The sequence below is a fragment of the Westerdykella ornata genome (genome assembly GCF_010094085.1).
Source record: "Westerdykella ornata strain CBS 379.55 unplaced genomic scaffold EI97scaffold_16, whole genome shotgun sequence".
Taxonomy (NCBI): domain Eukaryota; kingdom Fungi; phylum Ascomycota; class Dothideomycetes; order Pleosporales; family Sporormiaceae; genus Westerdykella; species Westerdykella ornata.
In genome coordinates this window covers 93,015-118,977 of record NW_022986866.1, presented here as the reverse complement: position 1 = coordinate 118,977, position 25,963 = coordinate 93,015, and the positions used below count along the sequence as shown (strand labels likewise).

Genomic DNA, 25,963 nt, shown 5'->3' with positions numbered 1-25,963 from the left:
TGTGAGCAAAACAACGTTTTAGTGGCACTATATCCACCACATTCCACGCATCGATTGCAGCCTCTGGATGTCTCCGTATTTGGGCCTCTGGCTAACTTCTACTCCCAAAACCTTGATGAATGGATCCTAAGGACTAGCGGCCTTTCTCATCTATCAAAACGAGAGTTTTGGAGTTTGTTTTACCCTGCATTTCAGGCTTCCTTTACAGAAGAGAATATTGAATCTGGATTTCGCAAAACAGGGCTCTCCCCACTAGACGCGGAAGCTGTCTTGTAGCAGATCAAACAGAGGCCTACTAGCAGCAGTGACTCAGCTAAATCTAGCCTCTCTGACATAGATTTGAGCAAAATTCGCCGTGCTGCACGTCAGGGTGCGAAGCAAGGTGCGAATGAGGTTATTACTAAGTCGCTATTGCCAAAACTGATTGATCGAGTGGAGCGCGCAGAAGCTGAGAACCAGCTTCTTAAATCACGTTTAGCAGCTGCTGAGTCGACTATTCAGCTTGAGAAGAAGCGCCGTAAGCGTGGCAACCCATTATTCAACAATCTGTTTGAGATTACGGAAGGCGAACCGATGTTCTTTAGTCCTGCGAAGATCGCGGCTGCACGGGAGAAGCAGGAGGAGCAGGAACGCACTCAACAAGAAGCTACAGCACAGAAAGCTGAATCTAAGATTCAGAAACGGCTTCTAAAAGAGGCAGCGCAACAACATGCAGCTAATAAGAAGGCTGAACGGCAGAAAGAGAAGTTATGCAGAGAGGCCGCACGCGAGGAAGAGAAGCAGGAAAAGAAGGCCATAAAGCAACTACAGCAGAAGTCTAAACAGGCCTCAAAACAGCGCACACGTAACAATAAAACAGCTCCAAAGAAGCCTCCAGAGAAGCAATTATCGCAGCAGCAGGATATTGTTGAGATCTCATCAGATGAAGGCGTTGGATCGAGTTCTACGGTTGCGCGACCTCGCCGCAAACAGCGGCTGCCAAAACACCTCCAACATGAAGATATCCAGATAGAACCATTTGCGTAGATATAATTAATAAGACTACCAAGTTTCGTAACAATTAATATTGTTGTAGTTAAGATATTTTTAATAATTTGTAGAGGGAGAAATTGCGGCTCCGACCGTGCACGATCTGCGACCGTGCACGGTCTGCGAAGGCCTTCTATAGGTCTAGCCTCGCAACCTTAGAACAACCTCAATTGCAGTTGCAAGCTGCCTTCAAAGGTGCAACTCTGGGATCTCTTTGGAAGTGTCACCATATGCTTATGAAAATGCAGAGTGGGCTCCTCCGGAGTGAATGCACCTTTCGTTCACACGAGTGTACGTTCTCGCCAATCAGATTGTGTGATTGTGGCACCAACAACCTGCGCGGCTTGGGTGGGGGGGGGGGCAGTGCTACGAAAACGAGAGCACCCGGACTCCGTGAGAACTACAGTATTTAAAGTCTGAACATTGACTCTATTTCGTTTTCAAGCCCACATCACAAAGGCTCGCGTCTCCGCCACGTTTTCTTGCTTTCAGCTCTCTTGGCAACTTACGGTTAGGCAACTGCGAGAGGCCGCAAGGCCACGAGGAGGCAGGTAGGCAGTGACTTTTAACATTGGATACTTATATCCCACATTTCTACGAATCGAGGAGACATCTGAAATTACTTGCCTGTCTGCAATTGAGTTTTTTTCCGATATCATTGTCTCACAGTAACCCGAACTCGTCACCGTCACCCTCTCAGAATCATGGCTTCCCCTTACCACGGCCATTTCGGCATGCATGGCCGTATATGCGGCATGTACTACACCTGTCGTGGTGCTACCACAAATGGAACTGAGCTTTCTTCTCTTCCCCTGGTCGACATTCAGGCTCACGCCTCTATACTGTCATTCACCTCACGCACAGTCCTTAAACAGACCTTTATCAACCCATCCGAAACGAAAGGCATCAAAGAGCTCAGATACATGTTTCCGTTGCACGATGGAGTCAGTGTCGTGGGCTTCACCTGTCGCATCCGCGATCGAGTCATCGTCGGCGAAGTGAAAGAGAGAGATAGGGCGAAAGCCGTGTTCAAAGAGGCTGTAGCCAGAGGGGAGACAGCAGGATTGTTGGAGCAGCTAAAGGAAGCTTCCGACGTTTTCACAACGACCATAGGAAATGTCCCACCAGGAGAAAGAGTGGTTGTTACCCTGACTTATCTCGGAGAGCTCAAGCATGACATGGGCGTTGACGGAATCCGGTACACCATCCCTACCCACATATGTCCACGATATGGAGTCGTGGGTCCTGGAATCGAAGGCGAGCGAGCGCCACAGGCTCAAGGGAGAGGAATCTCTATCACCGTCGACGTAGAGGTTGGGGAAGGTTCGATTATCCAGAAGGTCCAATCGCCCAGTCATCCCATTTCTGTTTCGATGGGAACAACATCCATTGCACCGGACGGCGACCCGAGTATGACGAAAGCCACTGCAAGTCTGAGTCTGGAGACAGCCGGGTTGGAGACTGATTTTATCCTCCAAATCGTTGCAAAACAGAGTGGCATACCGAGAGCGATTTTAGAGACCCATCCAAGGATACCGAACCATCGAGCTCTGATGGCTACCTTAGTCCCCAAGTTTGCCCTTCCTGCGGAGAAGCCCGAAATCGTCTTCATGGTTGATCGCAGTGGCAGCATGTCGGGGAGTAACATTCAGCTGACTATCCAAGCCCTCAAGGTCTTTCTCAAATCCTTGCCTGTGGGCGTAAAATTCAACATATGTTCCTTCGGCTCACGGTACTCGTTCCTTTGGGCACAGAGCAAGACATACACCCAGGAGACTTTGGCGGCGGCACTCACTCACGTCGAATTTATGGATGCAAATTTTGGGGGCACTGAAATGCTGCAGCCGCTGGAAGCGATCATCAAGCAACGGTATACTGACATCCCACTGGATGTCATGCTGTTGACGGATGGACAGATATGGAACCAGCAGGCACTCTTCTCCTCGCTCAATCGCGAGGTAGCCCAGGCGAAGATGCCAATGCGCGTCTTCACTCTTGGGGTCGGAAACGGCGTATCCCTTGCGCTGGTCGAGGGCATTGCAAGAGCAGGGAACGGATTCTGTCAGACAGTTGCTGATGGTGAGAAGATGGATTCTAAGGTTGTGCGCATGTTGAAGGGAGCACTCTCTCCCCACGTGCACGATTATACCCTGGAAGTGAAATACTCTGGGAAATCGAACGGGAATGAGGTCCCAGAAGACTATGAGGTTGTCGAGAAGGTTGCTGATGCCTTGATGACCAAGCTAGATCTGAAGGATGACGAAAAGACAAAGTCTCCGGTATGTCACCAACCGTGCGGTGCGTAATCCCTTGCTAATTACCATCAGCAAAAACCCATATCACTTTATGATGAGTCCGTCGACCCTGACCAAGAAGAAAAGACAGCAGATGATGACAGTGGTCAATCGAAATATGCGTATCTCCCCAACCTTTCAGTGCCATGCATAATCCAGACTCCGCAAAAGATACCATCCCTGTTTGCCTTCAACAGGACAACGGTGTACCTACTTCTCGGCCCTGAGTCTACCAAAATGACGCCGAAGTCAGTTATCTTACGTGGAACCAGCCAGCACGGTCCCCTCGAACTCGAAATCCCAGTGCAAGTGCTTGACACGCCTGGAGAAACAATCCACCAGCTCGCCGCTAAGAAAGCCATTGCCGAACTAGAAGAAGGCCGTGGCTGGCTCCCTGATGCAAAAGATGCTAAGACTGGTAACCCTGTAAAAGACCAATACCCGAGCCGCTTCTCCGACATGGTGGAACGCGAAGCGGTACGTCTTGGAGTACAGTTCCAAGTGGGCGGCAAGTGGTGCTCGTTCGTCGCTGTGGAGAAGAAGGATACGACAACCGGCCAAGAGGTGGGCGAGGACTGGGAATGGCTTGATGCTACTTACACACCCCCTGGAAGTGAGGATGGGAAGGGTGAGCTCACACCGGCCGACAGAAAGAAGGCAGTGACGGACAATATCAACAGACTTGTGGAGAGGGGCGAACATTTGCCTCCACGCACTGGTAATCTTTCTCTCTTTGGGAACGCCTCTGCAGGGAGATCACTCTTCGGGAGTAACTCAGTCTGGACATCGCCTCTACAAGGTTCTTTTGAATTATCTGCGGATGCTGCTCCCCCTCCCCCTCCCGGTGCTGGACCATCCCCCTTCGCCGGTATGCGCGCCGCACCAGCATGTCCTCCACCTGCCCAAGCGACAGGAGGAAGTTTGTTCGGTCGACCAGCTTCGGCTCAGCCTTTTGGTATGAATGTCGCTTCTTCCTCGGGACCTCCGAGTGCGTCACTTTTCGGCAGCGCTGCACCACCAACATCTCCACCGTCGGGATCCTCTCTTTTCGGCAGCGCTTCGACAAGTAGACCTCTGTTTGGTCAAGCCGCATCACCGGGGAGTGCTACCGCTCCGGCCCCATCGCTCTTCGGAAGTGCTGCACCACCTACGCGGTCGACTGGATCGTTCCTCTTTGGGAGTGCTGCACCGCCTACGGGGTCGAGTGGATCCTCCCTGTTCGGAAGTGCTGCACCGCCTACCAGGTCGGGTGGATTCCGACTGTTCGGAGGTTTCAGAGGTGCTGCACCGCCTACGAGGTCGACTGTGTCGTCCCTCTTCGGCAGCGCAGCAGCGGCAACGACTATACCGCCAAATCCCGCGTCCGGTCCCACCCCAGACGCGTCCCTCGACCGCATCATTGCCCTCCAGTCGTTTGATGGGTATTGGAATGGCACGCCTGAGTTGTTCTCCTTGCTTGGTGTCGCTCCGGAGAAGATTGCGGGTTTGCAATCGAACTTCAATTGTGAAGTGAAGGTACTGGTGACTGCCCTGGTGCTGGCATTCTTGGAGAGGAAGTTAGCGAGTAAGAAGGAGGTATGGGAGCTGGTTGGTGAGAAAGCCAGGGGGTGGTTGCAGGGACAGGGCGAGGGGGACATCGAGGGCTTGATTGGGAAAGTGGGAGGAGTTTTGGAAGAGTAATCAAGGTGAGGAGGAATACTGGGTGCGACTTGGATTGAGCATCGAGAAGATTGTGGTCACAGGCTTCTGTTTTTCTTTTGATGTGGGACCTTTGCTCATTTTCCAGACGTCGCTTTATTAGAGGAATTCGGATACCTATTGCGCTGTTATATTTTAGTGAGCCAAAACCTACGGGATAGGAAAGTCTTCACATATCTGCTTTTCAAATTTACCCTCCACACGCAAAGTTGATAGGCGCCCGTCAGAACCTTTCATCTGCCGTACAATCAGCATTCGCTAGCGGGATGATGTTCGAACAGCCCTTCGGATATACCCGATGGAGGTCTACTATCCCAAGCCAAGAACACAGGTGGACTAATGTAAAGAATGACCGCATATCATCTCCACCAGCTTTATCATCGAAGATGATTCAATGGCAGAGGCGGTGAGCGGGTCTTTTACTGATTACTCTAAGACAGTGAATACAATCGCAACTTGCAAGTTGCGAAAAAGGGCGGCGAGAGGCTCGCCTCCGGTTCACTGGCTTGGCGTCGCGGATGCGCGCTAACCCAATTCCGGATAACAAGCGCCATTTCCGATCTCGGGTCTACAACAACGTCCTGTAAGAGGTGCTGTGAAGCCGTGTAAATGTGAATGAACCCTCAAAATCATTCCCCTGGGACGGTTGCTGAGGGTCGCCTTTCAGGTGCTCCGGATAAGTACAAATGTCGTGCTCAAAAGCTTAATTTGGGCGGCTCGGCGAGGAAAGGATGTACCGCAGTAACATCCGAGCTTCGCGCCTGACGCCGCCGACGGGGGGTAAAAACTTCTCCCCACCACACCCAACGACCGTTCATTCACCATGCCACCATATAGTTGAGACCCAGTGTTCCCGCCCTCCAAAGGCGAGCTTCGTCGTATATCTCTACCAGCGCACCAGCGCCCCCAACCCTCACCTCATCCTTGCGCGTCCTGCTGCAGCCGTCCCGCCGAGAAAAAACTCAGACGTCATGGTACGCAACATCGTCGTCCTCGGGGGCAGCTCCCACCCGCAGCTCACGGAGACAATCTGCAACCACCTTGGAATCCCGCCGGCCAATATCCTCCTGGGCAAGTTTGCTGTTGGCGAGACGCGCGTGGAGATCAAGGAGAGCGTCCGTGAGAAGGATGTCTTTGTCATTCAGTCGGGAGGAGGGAAGGTCAATGACCACCTCATGGAGCTACTCATCACCATCTCGGCCTGCCGCACTGCCTCTGCCAAACGAATAACGGCCGTCCTCCCCTTGTTCCCGTATTCTCGACAAAGCGACATCCCGTACAATAAGACCGGCGCACCGCTTGCCAAAGGTCGGGAACACCGATCCAGGCAAGGCACGTACACATTTGATAGTCGGCCGCAGACTCCATATCCGGGTCAGCCGGAGAGTGCGGGCCTGTTCAATGGCACGCAGAGCCTGTCCAAGGAATTAAGCCGGTTGAAGATGGATGAGCGGAATGGACGCAGCCCCACCAAGTTCGATGCGCCTAGGAGGAGTGATACCCTCGACTCTTCCAAGTCAGACAAGTCGGCCGAGTCCTCAAAACTGTCGAACGGACCCGTCAATGGTGTGAACGGTGTTTCCAAGGCGGTCACGAAGATTCCGCCTTTCCAGCCCCAACCCGGCTATAGGCAGTGGGTGGCCCAGGCTGGCACGCTCATTGCAGACCTCTTGACCTGTGCAGGCGCAGACCATGTCATCACTATGGATTTGCACGACCCCCAGTACCAAGGTTTCTTCGACATTCCCGTAGACAACCTCTATGGTCGCCATCTTTTGCGCAAGTATATCCAGTACAACATTCCGAACTACCAGCAGGCGGTGATTGTAAGTCCGGACGCCGGAGGTGCTAAGCGTGCAACTGCCGTGGCGGATGCGCTTGGGATCCAATTCGCCCTCATCCACAAGGTAGAGGCCTCGGTTAGATGACCTTGGACGACTCAGTCGCTAAATCGGAACAGGAACGGCGCCCGACCCAGATTACCGATCGGCAGAATGCGACGATGATGCTTGTTGGCGATGTCAAAGACAAGACTACCATCCTGGTAGACGATCTCGCAGATACATCGAACACAATCACTCGGGCTGCCAAGCTGCTGAAGAAGGAGGGTGCTACCAAAGTGTATGCCTTGGTCACGCACGGTATTCTGAGCGGAGATGCGATTGACAGGATCAACGCGAGTGCCCTCGACAAGGTGGTCGTCACCAACAGCGTGGATCAAACCGAGCACCTGGCGAGATGTCCAAAGCTTGAGGTTCTGGAGGTCGGCAATGTTTTTGCTGAGGTAAGTTGCGCTCTACTGCATCATCTTACCATGACCTGCAGTATTGTCAACTTGGTTGCGTGATCTAACTTCTCCTCTAGGCTATCCGTCGTGTGCATCACGGAGAGAGTATCAGCGTGCTATTTGATTACAATTAGGCGCTACAATCTCGGATTTACATATCTGCATGGGGCGGTATGGGTGTCATAGTGTCCGTTGACTGGCATGCGAGATAGACGCTCTACACCTCCACATTCCCTTCATCTAACGGCACAGGCGGCGCAAAAGTCTTTTTTCCTTATCATATTGTACATCATCAATGATAGATGCTGTGCTTCCATCATCTTCACTACTAAGTAGTGTGCCATATGTTGGCGATGCTGGAAAAGCGGAACTGTTTATCCGCTAAGGTGCCCCTTGTACAGCAAGCACCTCAGACCAGAACTGTTGTATAGAAGTACGATACCATGTGAGCCAGCTACGTCAGCGGCCATATCAGCATGTAACAAATACTAGTTATTGACCTCCTCGCGAGCATGGAGCGTTGTGTTTCTGTCATTTCACGTGACGCTGGCCATCTTGGCATTCGTTCACCTGCCACATGCATCCTGCGCTCACCATTCCTTTCGCCCAACACGACTCACCGCCAACCATGCCTCACCGCCGCGTCTCCGGCATCGCAAATGGCGCAGCTATGTCAACATCTGCCGAACGAAGGCCAGTGAGCTGATTCCGGCGTTACCACAGTATTCGCCCCGAAGCTCCCTTAACGTTACATTTCCATGTGGACAGCATCGTCAATACAGTCGTCCCAAAGTAGACCAAAGTAGACGGAATAGACGTCACCGGCATCGATTAGCACAGCAAAAGCATTTGCGGCCCAGACTACGATCCGCAGTACACAGTATTGTAAACGCCAGGTTCTCTGTGATTGGGCAGCTGAGCGTCACGGGTGCTTGAGCGACAGCCCGGAATGTCTCCCTCCCCGCGTTTAGTGGACGCCCAGATAAGGCGGGCATCGTCAGTCGTCGTGGCTATTTATGATGGTTGGCTGTGTGGCGGTGTGCTGTTGGTCATAATCCTCCCTCTCAGCTTCCTGCACCTCGTCCTCTTCAACGAACTTGAGGGTCTCGCTGAGACGATATTTCGAGTTCTAATGGGTGCAAAATTGGCTGGAAATCATGCGTCTCCATGTTGCGCACTTTTCACAGCGAGAAAGGAGGTATAGATAACGAATCAGTTCATCGCGCGAGCCTCGTCGTTTTCGTAGGCGATGCATTTCAACGTAGAATCATGGATATGGTATTCTTTCGCCATGGGGAACATTGTTGCGAGACTGTACGTCCACTAGCGTGGCATCTGGGTACCACTATAGGAAAGCATGCGATAGTCTATCAAGAGAGCTGACTTCTGTTCGAAAATAACAGTATCTCACGAACACTCCTTCTCGGATCTCCGCTCCGTCTACAACACGACGATTTTGTAATGGGGCTCTTCATCACAACCTGCTACACTGTCCTAATTGTTACATCCAACGTTGAGATCAAGACTCGATCCAATCTCCTCCCTCCCGGTTTCGACATTACAGCCTTAACAGCTGAAGAGATATCGGATCGCCAACATGGAAGCAAAGTCGTCATCGTCGTGGAGCAGATGCAGATCGCTGTCATATGGGGCTGCAAGACCTGCCTCCTCATCCTTTACTACCGTCTCACTGGTTCTGTCGCTGCAAAGTCGTTCCTCGCCCTCAAACTCTTAGCCGCATATGTAGCACTAGGTTTCGTCGTGATGGAGGCTCTCTATTTCGCAGCCTGGTGTCGCCCGTTCAGCTCCTACTGGGCCGTTCCAGCACCAACTCCTCAATGCAATGCCCTCACCAACCACCGCATCACCAATGCCGTCTTCAACATCTCCTCCGACCTTATCATGCTCTCAATCGCACTCAGCCTCTTCATCCGCTCCATGCTGCCATTGAAACGCAAACTGATCCTGTGCGGGATTTTCAGCGTCGGCATCTTTGCCATCCTAGCCGCCGTGCTGAATAAGTACTACTCGTTTACGAATCCCTACGAACCCGACTGGGTCTTCTGGTACGTTAGGGAAGCTTCGACGGCGGTGTTGGTGGCGAATCTGCCGTTTACGTGGACGCTGCTGAGGAGGATGTTTGGGCTTGAGGCTTTTGATGCTGGCCCGGTGCCGGCGCAGATGAAGTACCATTCTTCACGGACGTCTGGCGGAAGACGTACGGCACGAGCGCGGCATGCTCATCAGGGAGGTTCGTTGAAAGAGATGCATTCGAATAGCCGAGGGAGTCGAGGTTCGCAACCAGCATCCTATCTTGATTCTATCGGCAGTCGACACCAAGGCAGGGAGACAAGTCACGCTCCAGACGCAAATGTCCAACGGCATGACTTTGTCCATTTATCTGCAGACATCGACTTGGAGCAGGGACTAGCACCGTCGTTGCAGAGCCCCAGGTTACACATTACGCACCAGTCACCATCTCGTCCCACAACCCCCTTACCTCCATCTCGAATATCATTGCAACTCAGTCCAGACGGTACAGGCGGCTTCATCACTCGTCCTCGTCACGCACATCTCTCAGCTGATTACCACCGGCCAGCGTCGAGGGCATCGAGTAGAGCGACTACATCTCGTCAACTTATGTCGCCGACGCCTTCGCATATCGGCAGTGTGGTTAGTGATAGAGGCTCGCATGCTGAGCCGGGATGTGGAGGTGCTGATGGGGAAAGTGGTAAAGTTGCAGGAGCAAGAAGTGCGGTGGATAGGAGGAAGAGGGGGAGGCTGAGTGCTTGAAACGAGGATCTTGTAGAAGGTCCATACCGGTGTTTGAGGCGTTTTGGATTGCAGGTTTAGGAAGATATACCTTGGGTCGGTGCCATTGTTCTTTCTGGGGCTTGTTATTCTCGGCTCACAAAATGTGAAGTCATGATTATAGCGGCAATATTAGTGGAAGGGCTGGTCTCGTTCGGGAAACAGGCCTAGATCTGCAATGTACATGTAGTACAGAGGGAAGCGGAGTACAGCATAGCCTGTGGTAGAGTCGCCTAGCTTCAGACTTAGAAAGTCGTCACTTATCATTATTACCGAAACTTTGAAAGTCACGCAAATGCAAAATAACCTCCGTAGGTATCATTAAATCAGACCAACACATCATCCCCTCCCATCCTGCCTACTGACACATGCCAGACACCACACTACCCGCCACCTCCGCTACCACCCTCACCTCCCTCCTCCCATCCTCCTAGAACGAACATCACCACATCATCTCCCTCCACCAACCTGCACTACCTCCAACCGATCCTTCACCAACCCCCTCCCCCTCTCCCCCTCCCTCTCCCTCTCCCTCTCCGCCCTCCCCGGCGTAAACAACTCAGCCCCCAAAACCATCACCGCAGGCACAATCGCCGCCTCCACCGTGCCCCTCCTCTTCCTCCTCCCTTTGCCCGCCGCGCTCATGGAGAGCTCGATCCTTGGTTCGGGCCGGGGCGGCGTCCGGTCCGGTTGCACCTGTAGAGGAGAGGTGCTGGAACCCGAGGAATGCCGGCGGCGGTGGAAGGGGGAGAAGGAGTGGAGGTGGGATTTGGGGTTTCGTGATGGTGATGTTGGGCTGAGGGGTGTGGTGGTTGTTGTGGGAGTGGCTGGGAGGGGTGGGAGGGGGATGTTGATTTCGGTGTAGAGGGGGGTGGTGTTGTTGTTGTTGGAGGAGTAGGGCGGATGCTGTGAGGGATTTGGCGTTTTGGGTGGAGATGGATGTGTGGAGGAAGGTAGTTGTGTGCCGTCTTGTTTCCGCTCTGCAGTTGCGCGCTGGGGCGATGTCTCGTCGAGGTGATGTACCATCGTGGTTTCCGGCGGGGGAAAAACTGGACAAGATGTGTATAACTCTCACACAGTACTCCACAGCGAACAAAGGGTTTATGATCGCAAATCCGTATATAGATAGATAGATAGTAACAGAGCTGCACAAGGGAATCCAACGAGTGAGTATTCACAACGATCAACAGGGAAGCAGGAGGAGGTCTCGCAAGAACCTTGTCTCCATACCCCTCAGCTATATAACCACCGTCAGCCTGAACTCCGTGTCCAGCTGACCATCTTTCCCATCGCGGCTGAGTTCGTAGTGGAAGCTCAGGCGGCCTTAATAAGTCAGGGTCGTAATCGTAAGCGGAGGTGAGGCGTTGAGGCGCAGCATTGTGGCGCTGATGCCTCTTCTGGGTATCCTATCCTGGGGCGCGAAGGTTGGAGCGGTAGGAATTCTACTGGACGACCGTATTTGTAAATCTGGAAATTTTTGGACGGGAATTCTCGGGGGAGTTTTTAAGTGATGAGTGACGTTGGAGTTTGGGAAGTGAATGCCATTGGTCACGTGACCTGAATTTCCTCGGCCCGGGGATTTCGTGTCTCTCAATGTTTTGCACGTGGAAAATTCTTATCCTCGGGTGGAGGCCATTTTTGATAGCATGTGGCCGTGGCTGTGCGTGCGTTGCGGCGCTACTCCCGTCCGTTGTCTCCTCTGATGATGACATAAGAATGAGGGGGGATTGCCCGAGACCGCTTAACTGATACAACTTTGACCTGGCGCGGCCAAAAAGCGGCCAATCAGAGTTTTCACTAAGTATGGAATTCTTGGAGCTGAAAATGAACGCCCTGATCTGGTTCATACCGGCGTAGATCATGACATGGTCGCAGGTTTTCCTGACGATGTTGACGAATCCAATGGGCCCATTCCCCGCGCGATGGAAAGAAGCTAGGGACGACTCTGCGGGTAGGGCCGCACCGGCGACAATGCCGCTGGCGCTAGATTGACAGCGCACACCTATTCGAGGATTTCGCGTTCCATTCACGTGTAAGAGACTAGCGTAGACGTTCGTCTGTACCTAAAGTGCTTGTGATCTCCATTAGTGCCTATGTGCCCTAGATCTAGCGTCTTACGATCCGATCACAATGTGGCTTTGTAAAGGACCCATCTGTTAGGATCCGGTTTTATTTACTGTGTATCGAGTAGCAACCAACCACCTCTTTTCGATTTTCATACCTAAATATTGGAAGCACAACGTCACGTCCTCGAGTTATGTCACCTTCATGTATCGCAACAGTGCCCAGCATAGGTGGATTACATATACACGCCAATCTCAGATTCCCTAATCTTGTATGAGTCAACAGTGTAGCATAACCCTACGGCGAATGACTTCGGCTTTTTTTTTTTTTTTTCGCGTGGAACGGTGGCAATGAGGTTCACGTGCTTTGCTGCTACCATCTGGTACTGACGATCGACGTCTCCGTCCGCATACCTAGTTCCTTTAAGTGACAATCAAATGTTCAGTAGTGCGGTTCCGTCGGCCTTTCGGCGGCTCTGTCGGCCCTCTAGCAGTTGAATCGATGTAACCACTGCAATAATGATGTAGACGGGTAGGTACCCAGGGGAATATAAAGGCCTTCCGCTACCGCAAAGAAGCATTCCCCGAAAATTCTCGCGAACTTTCTTCCCAAGTTAAAATAGTGACAGCTGTCAAACTCCCAACCCCCAGCTCCATTTCTTTACTGCTATCAATCATGGCGACCTTCAAAACGGATTTGCCAATGACTCAAGTGCACGTTGACGAACAACGTGCTTCTGACGCCTCTTCCGGGCCTCTGGCTCTGGTCGACGATGAGAGACGAATTGGCACAGATCGGAGCACGTCACCCTCCGACCTCGAAATCGTGGACTCCTGGGAGCTGAAATGGCCCACCGACTCTGAGAACCCACACAATTGGGCCATCTGGAAGCGGATCTACCATGTCGCTGTGCCCGTTTGGTACGGGTTCACCGTGTAAGTGGAATCTGTCCAAGAATCATGAGTGTCGAATAGCTGTACTGATCCTCATGACAGCACATTTGGTATCTCGGTCTTTGCCCCATCTGTTTCCGACGTCACGACCGACCTCGATTGTTCGCGCATCGTAGCTCTCTTAGGCATTTCAGTTTTCACCTTCGGCCTGGGCTTTGGGCCCATCATCTCGGCCCCATTAAGTGAGAGGTTTGGTCGCAAATATGTGTACCTCGTTTCAGCCATTTTCTTCATGTTTTTCATTACGGGCGCCGCGCTTGCGCCAAACATAGGAGTTCTCTTGCTGTTCAGATCGTTGGCCGGGATAGCGGGCAGTCCTGCGCTTCCAGTCGCTGCCGGGACGAAGGCGGATGTCATAACGCGAAAGTCAATGGCGCTTGCCATGAGTCTCTTCATGATCGCTCCCTATTTGGGTTCTTGCTTAGGGTGAGTATTCCAACAATCTCTTCAAAAGGAGTGACGCTAACCAGGCATGTTCCCTCCCTCAGTCCCGTCGTGGGAGGCTTCGCAACGCAATACAAGGGGTGGAGATGGACCCAGTGGTCCCTCCTTATTGCGGCTGGGATTGTCGTCTTGATGGCGCTACCCATGAAGGAAACGTATAAGAGGGCAATCTTGAGAAACAGAGCGATCAAGCAAAGGTTCCGCTTCCGGAATCTCTTTCCTCCCGTGGAGTCTCAGCGAGGAACACGCTAATCCAGACCTCCGTGCGGCCCATCCGCATGCTTTTCACTGAGGTGAGCTCCCATGTGCACCCTTCAGGTAAATCATTGGACTTGGGCTGATGATCATACAGCCTGCCGTCTTTTGTTTCTCATTATACTCGGCCTACGCCTTCGCCGTTCTCTTCCTCTTCTTCGCAGCCTTCCCCTTCGTCTTCCAGAGGCCCCCGTACACGTTCTCCCTCTCCTATGCCGGCCTCCCTTTCCTGGGAACCGCATTCGGCGTGCTCCTAGGCGCCGCAGCGGTTATCCTCATCGATCGCAAGTGGTACCAAAAGCATGTCAGAAATGGCGACGCGACCCCAGAGCATAGGCTGTATAGTGCCATGTACGGGAGCATTGGAATCCCGGTCGGGCTGTTTTTGTTCGCCTGGTCCGCCGGCAAGGGGGTGCACTGGTCAGTCCCGGTGGTGGCTGGGGTGCCGTTCGGCATTGGAAATCTGTGCTTGTTTGTAAGTACGCGGGAATACTCCAGGTACCGTATGAGACCTACATACTCACGCTTCGTCCTAGGCTCCCACGGTCTTATACATGATCGACACCTACGGCCCCATGTACGCCGCATCCGCCATCGCGGGCAACGGCATCTTCAGATACACACTGGCTGCTGTCTTCCCCCTCTTTACTTTTGAGAGTACGTATCTTCCCCATCACCCGCACCTGAGGTTTCTCTATCTGACGTCTGAGAAGTGTACACCACGATGGGCACTGCCTGGGCTACCACTTTCCTCGGGGGCCTCTCGTTGCTCATGCTGGCGATTCCGTTCGTGTTCTTCAAATTCGGAGCTCGGTTCCGGGCACACAGCAAGTATCAGCCGCCCCGCAGGTGAAGGGGCAAAGGTTGCCTAAGTTGGTCAAAAAGGTGTATAAGTCGTTCAGACCGGGCCTATAAACTGTTCAGGAGCGTCTGTAGCGGTTCGAGGGGCTAAATTGTTCAGGACGGTCTGTATAGGTTCGAGGGTGTCTAAATTGTTCACGACAGCTGTGTAGGTTGTTCGAAAAGTTTGTCTTGTAATATCCAAAGAGTGCAGTGTCATCTGCTTAATACCAATAGATTCAGTAATACACTATCCTGCTGAGTGCCCAAGTGGGTTTGCGATGCTTGTGTCCAAGGAGGTACCTCCCTATTCTCGCTCCTTCCGCATCTGCTCTGATGACCTAACCATCTCTTGCCGCACACAAAATCGTTAGTCTGCAAAAACTCCCCCTTCCTTACATAAATTTTTCATTCAGTTCGAGGACGTAAAATGGATGCATCTTCGGAGATTTATCTACGGCTCCAACTGTGCCTTCTTCGATTACCGTTGACCGGAACTATGCACCATTGGCTTCTTACTCAAGAGAGGTCTTGAAAGCAAGGCCGGCGAAGTAGATGCGCAATCCAGATCACCTAAGTGCACATGCCACCTATGGAAACAAAAGGCTAACACTCCGCTGAAGAACCGACAGACAAATCGCCGCTGTCCAAACCCACGCCGAAGGGTACACTTACACATCTTTCCACGCACGTCGCACGCAGACGAGTACAGATACCGAGACGTTTATCGGACCTCCGAAGCCACTGAGTGGAGACCATTACAGTGCCACTGGGAGCGCGAGGATGACTGGGCATCAACCCCACACTTAGTTCACTCGAGGCTCACGATGCATTTGCGATCCGTATTTGCTCGTCCTCTTGCCCAGCATCGGAAGCATACATCGATATATCACCTCACAAGTGTTCAAGTACTCCTTACTCACGTCACTTCTGCGGAGATCGAACAGGGTGTGAACTCAAGAGTTGGGGCCATACCATTGGGGGTTTGGGCAGCCGCAACATGGGCCTGGATGTGAGACGGCCCGTGGTACGAACGTGTCCTTGAAGTGTGTCCGCGGCCAGTCAGGATTGGTCGTGGCACATTGCGGGAGGGGAAAAGAACGAATGTCGTCTTCGATCGCACTCCGTTGCGGTCCGATCGCAGGGGGTAGAAGTGGTGCTCGAGGGTTGACCCTCACGATTCCTCACAGGCGCTAACCAGATCTGTCATCCCTGACGGCCGCCCACGTCTGTCCTCGCTCCACGCTTCGCAGACACGTCACTCCACCACCATCCTTTTCATCAAAACCCGCTCTTTATCCTGCTCTTGTGCATGCCCCTGCATTGCCGAGTTCATTTGGTCGCAATTCGTGTTGTACAGATAGCGGCGCTGTCCGCGCTTCCCCACGCTGCCACACCACAGTCTCCACGTCCACGACGGACAGTAATCGACTGAGTATGCACAGCATCCGCCCAATGGGGACGCGGGCGGCCATGCTGCACCCATTGCTGCACCACGACTCCGGGTTAATACTGTTCCACGATGGCTGCATTGCGACAGCGGCTCCTGCCTTCTGCGAGTCCATTCAGTCAATCAGACGTGGCACCAGTCAGAGGAGGCCAAGACGCATCGTTCCAACCTCCTCTGCTACGGGAAAGGACATTTCTTGCTTTCCAGAACGTCTCTGAGCCCTGAATTGCGAGACGAATTGGCCTGGTTGTCTGCTTTATCGAGAGTAGGTCTTGTGACCGTGGGCCCCTCGATTCTACATTCAGTGCATCATCTTGCGACGCGCCTCTGTTCGGTTGTCTTTTTTCTTTTCTTGGATATCGACCTCAGTCCTTTTTGTATCTGGCGTACGCATACCTATCCAATCCCCCTCAGTTCCTCGACGCATGACTGTCATCTCCCGATTGCCCGTTGCTTCCTGTGTCCCGTGATGGATAGACGACGCCATTTCCACGTCTGACAACCTCGAATCTCGCAGATCTGGCAAAGTCAAATGGACGGGTGAACCTGGCAAAGCAACGACAATGCGTCAATTCGCAAACGTTTCCATCTCACCATGGACAATTAACCCGTACACAGGCGCGGCGACCAATACGTCCAAAAGCCCTTATCAAACCGTACTGACGCCACAACCGCTATATAGGAGAGTCATACTACCACCTGCGCCGGTTTTCTATCATGCCGACGTTGAACAAGTTGTCGAACCAAGTGATGATGACGATGATGAAGCGGGTGAGTCGGCAGGGTGACATGGTTCAAGCGCGCATTGATGAGGAACAGGTCCGTCCGGAGCACCTCTTTCGAACCAGGAGACTATAGCACCAGTCGTGGAATCTCCAGCCGAAGACTCCAGCGCACCTCCAGTGCCTGAAGGGGGCGAGCAGACTGCGGACAGCACACCAGAACCACCGCCTGCCTCCGAGCCTGCGGGTTCCAGCGGCGAAGGGCAAACCGAGAAACCACTTTGTGAAGAGCCAGCGCAGGAAACTGTAGCTACTGGTGGCGATGAGGCTTCTCCTGAGGTCACGAGTGAGCCGCCTGCGGAAAGTGGACAGACTGAAGAAGCTGGTAAAATCGGCACAGGCAATGCCAGCGGCGACTCAGTACCAGCAGAGGGCTCGCTCACTGTTGAAGAAGTTATTCAGCCTGATCCCCAGAGCACTGCCGATGACAAGGAAGGGGGCGTAGCTGTAGCAGCTGAGAAAGCAACGTCCATTGAAGTGCCTGAAGGCGCTCCCAAGGAAGCATCTAACGCCGATCCTGCGCCGGACCCGGTTCCTGTGACGAAGCCAGAGGAGCCATCTGCCCTGCAAGCCGAGAAGAGTGGTGAGTCTGAGCTAGCGGTTCCACAATCCCCCAAGCCTCACGCGGAGAAATCTGTCCATTTTTCGCCTGACGTCAAAGATCCAGACGCCGCCGATGGTACCAAAACCAAAGATGAAGGGAAGAAGGGCAAGTCTAGTAAAGCAAAAGCTAAACCCAACGCTTTCATCCGAATCAAGCAGCCCCCACCGCCCCCAGCCGCATCATCCGTGAAAGAGGATAAGAAGAAAGGTGTGGACAAGGGCCACAAGAAGAAGCACGACAAGGAAGCTACCCCTTCGTCCCCCAGTGAGGAAAATAAGAAGTCACCAAGTAAGGACGAGAAGAAGAAAGTCGCTGAGAAGGAGTTCTCACCACCCCCGGCATCAAAGAAGAAGCTCAGTAAAGCCGAAGAGCGAAAGCGGAAGAAGGAAGAAAAGAACAAAAAGGGCAAGGAGAAGAAGGGTGATAAGGGAAAAGCAGGCTCGACAGTCAGTGCCGACAACATCCCGGCTGCAGAGGAAGATGCAAAGAGTGATGCGCCTGAAAGTGCAGGAAGTGAACCTGCCCCGGAAGCGCAGCCAGAGCCGCCCGAAGTTGCGGAGAAGCCACCGTCTTCCGTGAAAGACCCTGCCGAGCAGGCTGCCGCCGACTCTCCAGAGCCTGAGCAAGCAGCTGCTGAACCTACCGAGGCACCCACCGAAGAGGTCGTACCTTGTCCGGATTCGCAAATAGCCCCTCCGGAATCATCTTCGGATGCATCAGCAGATAACTTGGCAGAAGAATCGCCAGATGCCTCGCCAGATGCCTCGTCAGAGCCACAACAAACTCCCTCAGAACCCCAAGACCTGCCTTCTGAAGCTCAGAGTACCACCCTTGATACCTCAAATCCACCTCCAAAACCAGAAGATGAACCGAGGGAGGGCGATAGTGGCGAGGTCCACCTGAGTGAGACAATTGAAGCTGCTGAAGAAGTCCCCGAAGGAACTGAACAGTCTGTAGTGCTCGACGAAGCTCCTGCTGAAACTGACGAGTTCCCTGACAACTCTCCCGAGCAACAAGAAGGTTCCTCAGCGACCAATGATGTCCTCACGGAAAGCCCCGATGCAGCAGTTGAATCCAGATCAGAGGGACATACCGTTCAGCCGGATGAAAAAGATAAGGATGTAGAAGAATTAGTAGCAGACATTGCTGCGGAAGCCGACATCTCCGCGTCTCCCGCTGAGCAAGCGCCGTCGGTTCAAGGTGAGGCGGCAGAAGGCTGTCCTGAAGATGCACAAGCCGGAGGGGACGCCACTGCATCTGAAAACAGTGCTGCCATAGACGTCGCAGCAGTGGAAACTGCGGAACTCACCGCTGCCACAGTTGATGATACCGCGGACGACGTCCAACACGAGAGTCCGGAATCCACCGATCCGGTGTTGGAAAATCTTGACATGGATGCAACACCACCAGGTGCTGGGCCTGAAGTGGCGGCTGCCGACGCAGAAGCGGCTCAGGACACGCCTTGTGACGCAAGCGGTGAAGAAGAACTAGCAGCAGGTAGTGGTGTTGATGAACAGAAGCCTGTCCGCGCCAGCGAAGAAGTTACTGTTCCCACTGAAGAAGTCACCGCCCCCGCTGAAGAAGCTGCTGCTGCCACTGAAGAAGTTAATGCGCCCGCTGAAGAAATTACCGCTCCCGCTGGAGAAGTTACTGTTCCCACTGAAGAGCGAACTGCTCCCACCGAAGATTCTGCTGCTCCCACCGAAGATTCTGCTGCTCCCCCTGAAGAAGTCGCGGGCCCCACGAAGGAAGTTGCTGCGCCCGATGAAGAAGTCACCGCTCCCGCTGAGGAAGTTTCTGTCCCCACTGAGGAGGTTACTGCGCCCGCTGAAGAACCAGCTGTTCCCACCAGGGATTCTGCTGCTTCCCCTGACGAACTCGATTCCACTACTATCCCTGCTGTTGAACCTACCGACGCTGCCGAACCTGCCGAACCTGCTGAAACTACTGCTCCTACGGAACCTGTTACTCCTGCCGACAAACCCGCTGCGTCTGCAAACGAGCCTGCTGTTACCCTCGACGAACCTGCACAAAACGAGGAGAAAAGCAACCTGACTTCGAATGCGGGTGTGCCTCTATCTTCGGAGTACAAACAGGAACCCATGGTCGACGCCAGTTCTGATCTTGCTGATTCCAGCGAGGAGCCCGAGAATGCCCAGTCGCAACCTGAACCAGAAGTGGCCTCCGATTTGCCTCCTGGTAAGTAAGATTCTATCTTTGTTAGTCTTGTCCTGGTTTCATTCCCTTGACTTGACTGGCACTCTGGTCACGTGGCTTCGGGCTTCGCCAAGTCCTTGTCGACGGTCTACCTAGGTACTATGCCCAGGCATATGCATGCAGGTTTTCTGCACCCACCACTAGCGCATATGCTGTCATTGGGCTCACTATCCGATCGGGCACCGTCTTATCTCATCAACGACCCACTATTCCGTTTCTGGCGGGTTCGATTTCTTCCTCCCTTCACTTACACTGTTCTATCGTATTGCATTCTGTCTCGCTGGCATGCGCTTCCTCACAATCTATATGTTTGCTTCAACTACGCATAACTGGCCTGCGCTCTGACCTTCTGTCTAGAAACGTTGCCCGCTCCTAATGGGCCGGATCCCGACGGAGTGTTAAGAGGCGAACCCAGCGCTACTGCAGATGAAGAGTCTCCGTCCCAGCTAGCAATGGAGGAAGATGGTCCTACTGTGATAGTGCACAGTACGGATACAGAGCCCGTCGCAGCGGGGCAAGACGAGGCAACTGTGGACGGGGAAGCCGCCAAAAACCCGAATATTGGAACCGTGGAGAACATGTCTCAAGTTGCTGAAAGCGAGAACAACTGTTCAGGAACGACGGTCGAGGGCGAATCCACCGGTGACTTGGCCTTAGATGCCTCCAATATGACGCCGGATTCAGGTGAAGACAGTCGTGACGAGGCGGGCAAAGAGAACGCCGCAGCACCCGGAAACGAACAGTTTGGTGAATCCGTTCAAGAAAATCTGGCGGAGCCTGCTGCTGTGACGGCTCAAGACGCTCAGGCAGCCAATGATGTGAGGGCAGCGACACAAGAAGGTGAGACCGAAAATGAGGAGGAATCTTCGCCAATTGTTTTGGAATCTCAGAGCCTGTCGGAAGCTGCAAAAGAAGAGGCTAGTCCGGGCGGTGGGAACGAGGAAGGCTCAAATGACGAGCCACTTTCGAAAAGTGCTGATGCGGATGTTATTGACCAACCCGCTGCAAACGAAGAAGCGGATATCACGGAAGCTGCACCCGAGACTCGAGCCGACGGTGTGGAACATGAATTGGAAGACCCTGCGCCAGCGTCTATGCTGCCCGCATCCGCGCAAGAAACTAGCAATCCAGCGCACCAGGAGACTTGCAACGACGGCTCCGGCGACACAAAGGACATGGTTGCGGATGATCAAAGGGAAGTGACGGCAGCTGATGCAGGAGAAGCTGAACCAGCTGAGAAGGTACAAGGTACAGCAGAGGGCTCTGAGACGCCAGATACCCCGTCGGCAGCAGAACCTAGATTTCCCGATGAACCCGTTGAGCCCGACAACGACCCGCCCACCGTGGCAGAAGATGAGAGCAAATCTGACCCCGCAGCTGCTTCCGAGGATAATGCGACTGCCAATGTGCATATCGAAGGTTCGCCAGCAGCGGAGCCGTCAACTGACGAGGGTGCGTCTGCGGAAAACCAAGATCAAGACGCAGAGGTTGAGAACATGTCGCCTGAAGGCATACTTCCCGAAGCAAGCGGGCGCGATGAAGTTCGGCCTGAGGAGGTATCAAGTGCGGAGACGGAGCTGCAAGACGCTGATCCCGCAAGGACCGATTCTGAAGGCACCCAAACTGAAGAAATGCAAACTGCGGAGGCACAACCTTCGGTCATCCTACCCGAGGAAAGCCAACCCCAGGAGAACGAGTCCCAAGCGGCGCAGCCTCAACAAGAAAAGGTACTGTCTGAGGGTTCTGGGAACTCTGGGACTGAGGAAGGGGCGACAGACTCGACGCAAGAGCAAGCGCCGACCAAAGATCAGCTCGCCGTTGAAGGGACTACTGAAGACGGAAAGACGGAAGCCACGGGAGGAGAGAACCCACAGACAGAGGACGAGCAGGTTGGGGAGCCTCAAGAGCAACCTGCTTCAGTGGAAGCCCCAACTGATGGTGCGGCTGCTAATACGGCGCAAGTTGAGGAAGAGGTAGATATACGGCCGCTGGAAGAAATCCGAGACTTGGAACCGCCATCTGTGGAGAAAGAGGAAGTTGAGACACCTTCGCATGAGTCTGTAGAGAAAGATGTATCTGATGACAACACTGCTGAGGAACCCGCTCCAAAGGAGGAGATCCCGACCGAGGACACTCACTCTGAGCCACCGGCGGAGCATGTGGAAGAGGACACATCCAATCAGGACAGTGTGCCGGACGCAGAGCAATCTGCTCAATCATCACAAGATGAGACAAACACGGAGCCCAGCGCTACTTCAACCGCGGAATCTACCATTCCCACAGATTCAAACGAGGACATGCCGGTTACGAATAAGACTTCTGAGCAACCTATTGCCGAGGGAAACAGCAGCCACTTCAGAACCGCAGATGCAGCAGATGATATGCAGGAGCAGGAGCAACCCAAGTCAGGTGAGCCCTTGGCTGCTGCAGAGGGAAGCAATGAGGACTGCTCTCGTTCGTCGCAGCAAGCAGACGCCACAGAAGAGGCGTCTCCTGAGTTAACCGAACAAGCGACCCCTGACGCTGTGGTGGAAGAAGACTCAATTTCGTCTCATAGTGAACCTCCGATTCCAATCCAAGCAGAGACTGCAGGAGCGCCGGAGTCTAGTGAGGACACCGAAGAGTCGTCAGACCCACAACCTGTTTCTGAAGATAATATACCTCAACCCCAACCTGTAGAGGAGCCGCCAGCAGCTTCTGAGACTGACCTCCCGATGGCGGCCGTCGACCAGGCTGCCGTGGAACAAGAAGATAAACAGGCAGATTCCCTCAAAGTAACTGCAGATACGCCTGAATTAGGTGAGTGTTAATGATTGATTGACACCCCATCTCCCCAGGCTCGGTCTGGATCAAATGAAATTTCGGCCCCTAACCTTTTCCCCAGATCCCGTTGAACCCGAGGTGTGCGACATTTCGGACGCGCCGGTTCGTGAGCCAGATACACCAGCAGTAGAACCTGTAGAAGCGCAAAAAGAATCTCCAGAAGCGTCAACTGCGACGAGCGCAGAACAAACCATGGAAGCGGACAGCAAAGCCTCGGAAACTACGCCCGATAGTGATGCTAAGAAAGAGCCTATACCAACCTCGCAGAACGATCCGTCAGGTGAACATGAACAGATATCCGATCCACCGCAGGTCGTCAAAGAAGCTGTCAAATCCGTAGAAGAGTCGGTTTCGGAGCCAAGTGTTGAAGGGGGACAAGAAGAAGCAATTCCCCGGGCTGCTGAGGCCTCGGAGGATACCGCGTTCCAAGCAACCAACGGGGAACCTGCTCCGTCTACTGAACTGGCAGCGACCGACAATGCGGGCGACGGAAAAGACAAGAATGAACCTGAAATCACTGAGAACCCAGAGGGACATGCAGCTGGCGGTAATGGGAAGAGTAATCGTCCTGATGCGGTTGCTGCTGAGCAAGAGAAAGTCGAGGACAGCTCTGCCGGAGTTGGCGAGGTCGAAGTCAGGACAACCGAAGGTGCAGCCCAAGATGAGAAATCTGACGGTGTGCCGTCAGATGAGGCGTTGCCAATTACAGATTCTGTGGAAGAGGGCGCCGGTGATGTCAGCATCGTCGAAAATGCCACAGCAGCACCAGAAGGAAAATCGACAGATGACTTAGCGCCAGTCGCAGACCCATCCGTGGAAGTCGAGACGACTGCAAAGGAACCAGTAGCCGTGCAACCAGGCGGCGATACGGCTCCCGAGCACGCAGATGATATGCCGATCGCCGCGGTGGAGATTGTTGCTTTAAAGGAGCCCGAGAAAGGAGGAGAGGACGAGTCTCAGGTTAATGAGAAGGCGGTACCTGGTACGCCTCAGAACGAAACAGCGATAGTCGACGATCCAAAGGCCGAAGGGTCTCCAGCGATGCCATCGAGAGAAAAGCATCGGCGACGGCACTCTCACAGTCATCGCGATGGAAAGCACCATTCCCATCATTCAAACAAGAGACGGGAAAGCAATGCTAGTACAGCTGAACGCCCTACACTCAACGGCATGGCACTTTTAGCTGCAGCGAAATTTGCTGGGTCAGCGAGGAAAAGACGCGATAGTATCACCGAAAAGGACTCGAACAGAGACAAGATCAAAGTCAGAGACTTCGAGACCGAAAGACTAAAAGGCAGTAGCAGCAGAGATCGAGAACATAGGGAGCGATCACACCGTCACCGCGACAGGGGTGACGAGAAGGAGAGAAAGCGCCGTACTCTCCAAGAAATGGAAGAGGACGTTGAAAGGAGGAAGCGCCATGAAGCGCGGCGGGCAGAGCGCGCGGAACGGGAACGGATTGCACGGGCAGAGGAGGCTGCCAGAATACAAGCCGAAGAGGAATCCCGCAGAAGGCGAAGGGAAGAAAGGCTTCAGGAGGAAGAAGAGGCCCGTAGGAAGCGACGGGAGGAAAGGCGTGCTCAGCGAAAGGCTGAAGAAGAACGTCTAAGGCTCTTAGAAGAGGAGAGGATTGCGAAGGAAGAAGAAGCACGTCGTATACGACATGAAGAGCGAAGAAAACGGCATGAGGCCGAGAAGGAAGCAAGGCGACTGGAGCGCGAGAAGGCTGAGCAGGCCGAAAGAGATGAGCAGGAAGCGCGTAGGCTACGCCGCCAACGCAGGGCAGAGCGCGATAAACAGCAACGTGCTCTTGCCACAAAGGAACCCGAGGAACTCGAGCGGCCTCGCACTCGTGACGCTACTCGACGGGCTGCTGAGGAAGAGGAAGACGATGTCGCGCCACCTACTCCTGTCTCACCCAGAGCACCAACGCGGCGGCACACTGGCGAGCGAACTAGAGAGCCGCCACAGCAGAGCAGAAGGAACAGCTTGTTGGGCGGAATCGCCTTGTTTGGCCGCTCTCGAACGGAACCCGCTGTGCCCACTTCGAAGCCGATAAAACCTGTATCGAGGGTGAGGACGGAGCCAATAGACGACATGAAGCATAAGGAAAGACCGATAAGTAGTCATCATTCCTCAAACGGCAGCAGGGAACGAGAGCGACATCACCGTCGCCACTCACACTCACATCATCACCGTCAATTCAAGTCCGCAGAGGAGGAGGAGGAGGAGTACCTAGCCCGCAAGGAAGCACGGCGGGCAGCTCGTGCAGCCAAAGAACAAGAAATGGAGATGATTGGGGCGAACGATGGTGGTGTACCTCTTGCTAGTCCTGTGGAGGACAGCGCTCGACTTCCGCCAGATCCTGTGGAAGCTGAGCCAGAGGTGAACAGGCCGCGATCTCTTTTTGTCGATGAAGCAGCAGCTGTGGTGGGAATTGGTTCGACTTCGTCCGGTGAACGTCGCGAACGTAGGAGGACAAGTCGCCGGATTTCAATCGTGGAGAATGAGCGGCCGAAGAGCAGACGCATATCTGTCACCGAGAAAGAACGACCTGTGAGTCGCCGCTCAGAGTCAGACCGCCCCCGTACTCGCTCCGGCGAGGAGAAAACACGCGAACGGCCAAGAAGAAGCGAGACTGAGCGAAGCAGCCGCAATAAGAAGAAAGACGAAGGCGGATTTAAAGGCTTGTTTGGGGGCCTGAAGAAGATTATGGCGTAAGCCTGTTCAATAGTCCTACAGAGGGTCCAATGGGTACAGGTTGGGAATCGAACATACGCGTGATAGACGACGCTTCTCACTCAATGGCGTCGAAGCGTGATCGATTCAGACGGAGAATTAGAATTTTATGTCTCTTCACGTCGAGCTCTCTTGTTATCGCGGTTTGGGATGGGAGGGACTTTTGTATCATTAACATTTGTATGCGTCGAGGCTTGCCAGATTGGCTTAGCCCATGTTACGAGACTGTTCCTTCTCAGACTGTATTACTTTCCGGGTATTGGTTTTGGGTTGAGACAGATCCACTGGGGTAGGATTATTGCGAGCTAATGAATCCTCACGAGTTATTTGTGGTCAAAGATTGCTCGATTATGGGGAGAGACGACAGGCGTAACGTGAGCGGCAAGCGAGTCGGTCAGGTAAGCGAGTCGGTCACTAAATGCAGCCCTCCACCTCCGTACATGAATATCTCAACACCACAACAAGCTATTGCAGTGCACTATAGCTTAAATTAATCCTCTACCTCTACTGCATCTTTCTTGCATGTCCGCTTGTTGTGCCCTGGCTCACCACACTTCTTGCAGCGTCGAATGACCTCTACACTAGCACCCACTTGCCCTCTCTCCTCACGCCTCTCTGCCTCAAGCTGAGCCTCAGCATTCCTCTGAGCTACTATCACCTCTGCTTCTGCCTG

The 25,963-nt window shown here is 53.5% G+C and overlaps 8 protein-coding genes across 8 annotated transcripts; 7 read left to right on the top strand and 1 right to left on the bottom strand.

Annotated features, from left to right (window-relative positions):
* Window positions 1–425: 425 nt before the first annotated feature.
* Window positions 426–1,045, top strand: EI97DRAFT_84111 (uncharacterized protein). The gene has a single exon (XM_033803137.1). It carries the CDS (start codon window positions 574–576, stop codon window positions 1,024–1,026), a length of 453 nt encoding a protein of 150 aa, XP_033652533.1. The 5' UTR covers window positions 426–573; the 3' UTR covers window positions 1,027–1,045.
* A 347-nt stretch (window positions 1,046–1,392) lies between these two features.
* Window positions 1,393–4,940, top strand: EI97DRAFT_400972 (uncharacterized protein; the record flags this gene model as incomplete). The annotated part of the gene is made up of 4 exons (XM_033796447.1): window positions 1,393–3,308; window positions 3,357–3,951; window positions 4,261–4,458; window positions 4,702–4,940. Coding segments are annotated over exons 1-4 (2,607 nt in total), but the record flags the coding sequence as incomplete, so codon positions are not given.
* Window positions 4,941–5,797: 857 nt separating this feature from the next.
* Window positions 5,798–7,815, top strand: EI97DRAFT_421073 (ribose-phosphate pyrophosphokinase). The gene is made up of 3 exons (XM_033797047.1): window positions 5,798–6,928; window positions 6,982–7,305; window positions 7,386–7,815. The coding sequence occupies exons 1-3, from the start codon at window positions 5,993–5,995 to the stop codon at window positions 7,440–7,442; spliced, it is 1,317 nt and encodes a 438-aa protein (XP_033652531.1). The 5' UTR covers window positions 5,798–5,992; the 3' UTR covers window positions 7,443–7,815.
* Window positions 7,816–8,557: 742 nt separating this feature from the next.
* EI97DRAFT_380272 (uncharacterized protein) lies at window positions 8,558–10,101 on the top strand (the record flags this gene model as incomplete). The annotated part of the gene is made up of 2 exons (XM_033795750.1): window positions 8,558–8,622; window positions 8,712–10,101. The coding sequence occupies 2 exons, from the start codon at window positions 8,558–8,560 to the stop codon at window positions 10,099–10,101; spliced, it is 1,455 nt and encodes a 484-aa protein (XP_033652530.1).
* A 468-nt stretch (window positions 10,102–10,569) lies between these two features.
* On the bottom strand, window positions 10,570–11,404 carry EI97DRAFT_468267 (uncharacterized protein; the record flags this gene model as incomplete). The annotated part of the gene is made up of 1 exon (XM_033801652.1): window positions 10,570–11,404. A coding segment is annotated over one exon (644 nt), but the record flags the coding sequence as incomplete, so codon positions are not given.
* A 1,481-nt stretch (window positions 11,405–12,885) lies between these two features.
* On the top strand, window positions 12,886–14,817 carry EI97DRAFT_476021 (MFS general substrate transporter; the record flags this gene model as incomplete). The annotated part of the gene is given in 7 exon segments (XM_033801934.1): window positions 12,886–13,118; window positions 13,179–13,562; window positions 13,625–13,810; window positions 13,822–13,873; window positions 13,933–14,310; window positions 14,372–14,492; window positions 14,549–14,817. The coding sequence occupies 7 exon segments, from the start codon at window positions 12,886–12,888 to the stop codon at window positions 14,686–14,688; spliced, it is 1,494 nt and encodes a 497-aa protein (XP_033652528.1). The 3' UTR covers window positions 14,689–14,817.
* A 1,647-nt stretch (window positions 14,818–16,464) lies between these two features.
* Window positions 16,465–19,949, top strand: EI97DRAFT_83949 (uncharacterized protein). Its single transcript, XM_033803134.1, has 2 exons — window positions 16,465–16,896; window positions 16,945–19,949. Exons 1-2 carry the CDS (start codon window positions 16,689–16,691, stop codon window positions 19,716–19,718), a joined length of 2,982 nt encoding a protein of 993 aa, XP_033652527.1. The 5' UTR covers window positions 16,465–16,688; the 3' UTR covers window positions 19,719–19,949.
* A 2,194-nt stretch (window positions 19,950–22,143) lies between these two features.
* On the top strand, window positions 22,144–25,435 carry EI97DRAFT_83973 (uncharacterized protein). The gene has a single exon (XM_033803135.1). The coding sequence runs from the start codon at window positions 22,582–22,584 to the stop codon at window positions 25,270–25,272; it is 2,691 nt and encodes an 896-aa protein (XP_033652526.1). The 5' UTR covers window positions 22,144–22,581; the 3' UTR covers window positions 25,273–25,435.
* The last annotated feature ends 528 nt before the right edge of the window (window positions 25,436–25,963 follow it).

Coding starts and splice junctions, on each gene's coding strand:
- EI97DRAFT_84111 (XM_033803137.1), top strand. CDS start 574: ATGTTCTTTAGTCCTGCGAAGATCGCGGCTGCACGGGAGAAGCAGGAG.
- EI97DRAFT_421073 (XM_033797047.1), top strand. CDS start 5,993: ATGGTACGCAACATCGTCGTCCTCGGGGGCAGCTCCCACCCGCAGCTC. Junction 6,929..6,981: donor AATTCGCCCTCATCCACAAG/GTAGAGGCCTCG, acceptor AAATCGGAACAG/GAACGGCGCCCGACCCAGAT. Junction 7,306..7,385: donor TCGGCAATGTTTTTGCTGAG/GTAAGTTGCGCT, acceptor CTTCTCCTCTAG/GCTATCCGTCGTGTGCATCA.
- EI97DRAFT_83949 (XM_033803134.1), top strand. CDS start 16,689: ATGCGTCAATTCGCAAACGTTTCCATCTCACCATGGACAATTAACCCG. Junction 16,897..16,944: donor TGATGACGATGATGAAGCGG/GTGAGTCGGCAG, acceptor GATGAGGAACAG/GTCCGTCCGGAGCACCTCTT.
- EI97DRAFT_83973 (XM_033803135.1), top strand. CDS start 22,582: ATGAAATTTCGGCCCCTAACCTTTTCCCCAGATCCCGTTGAACCCGAG.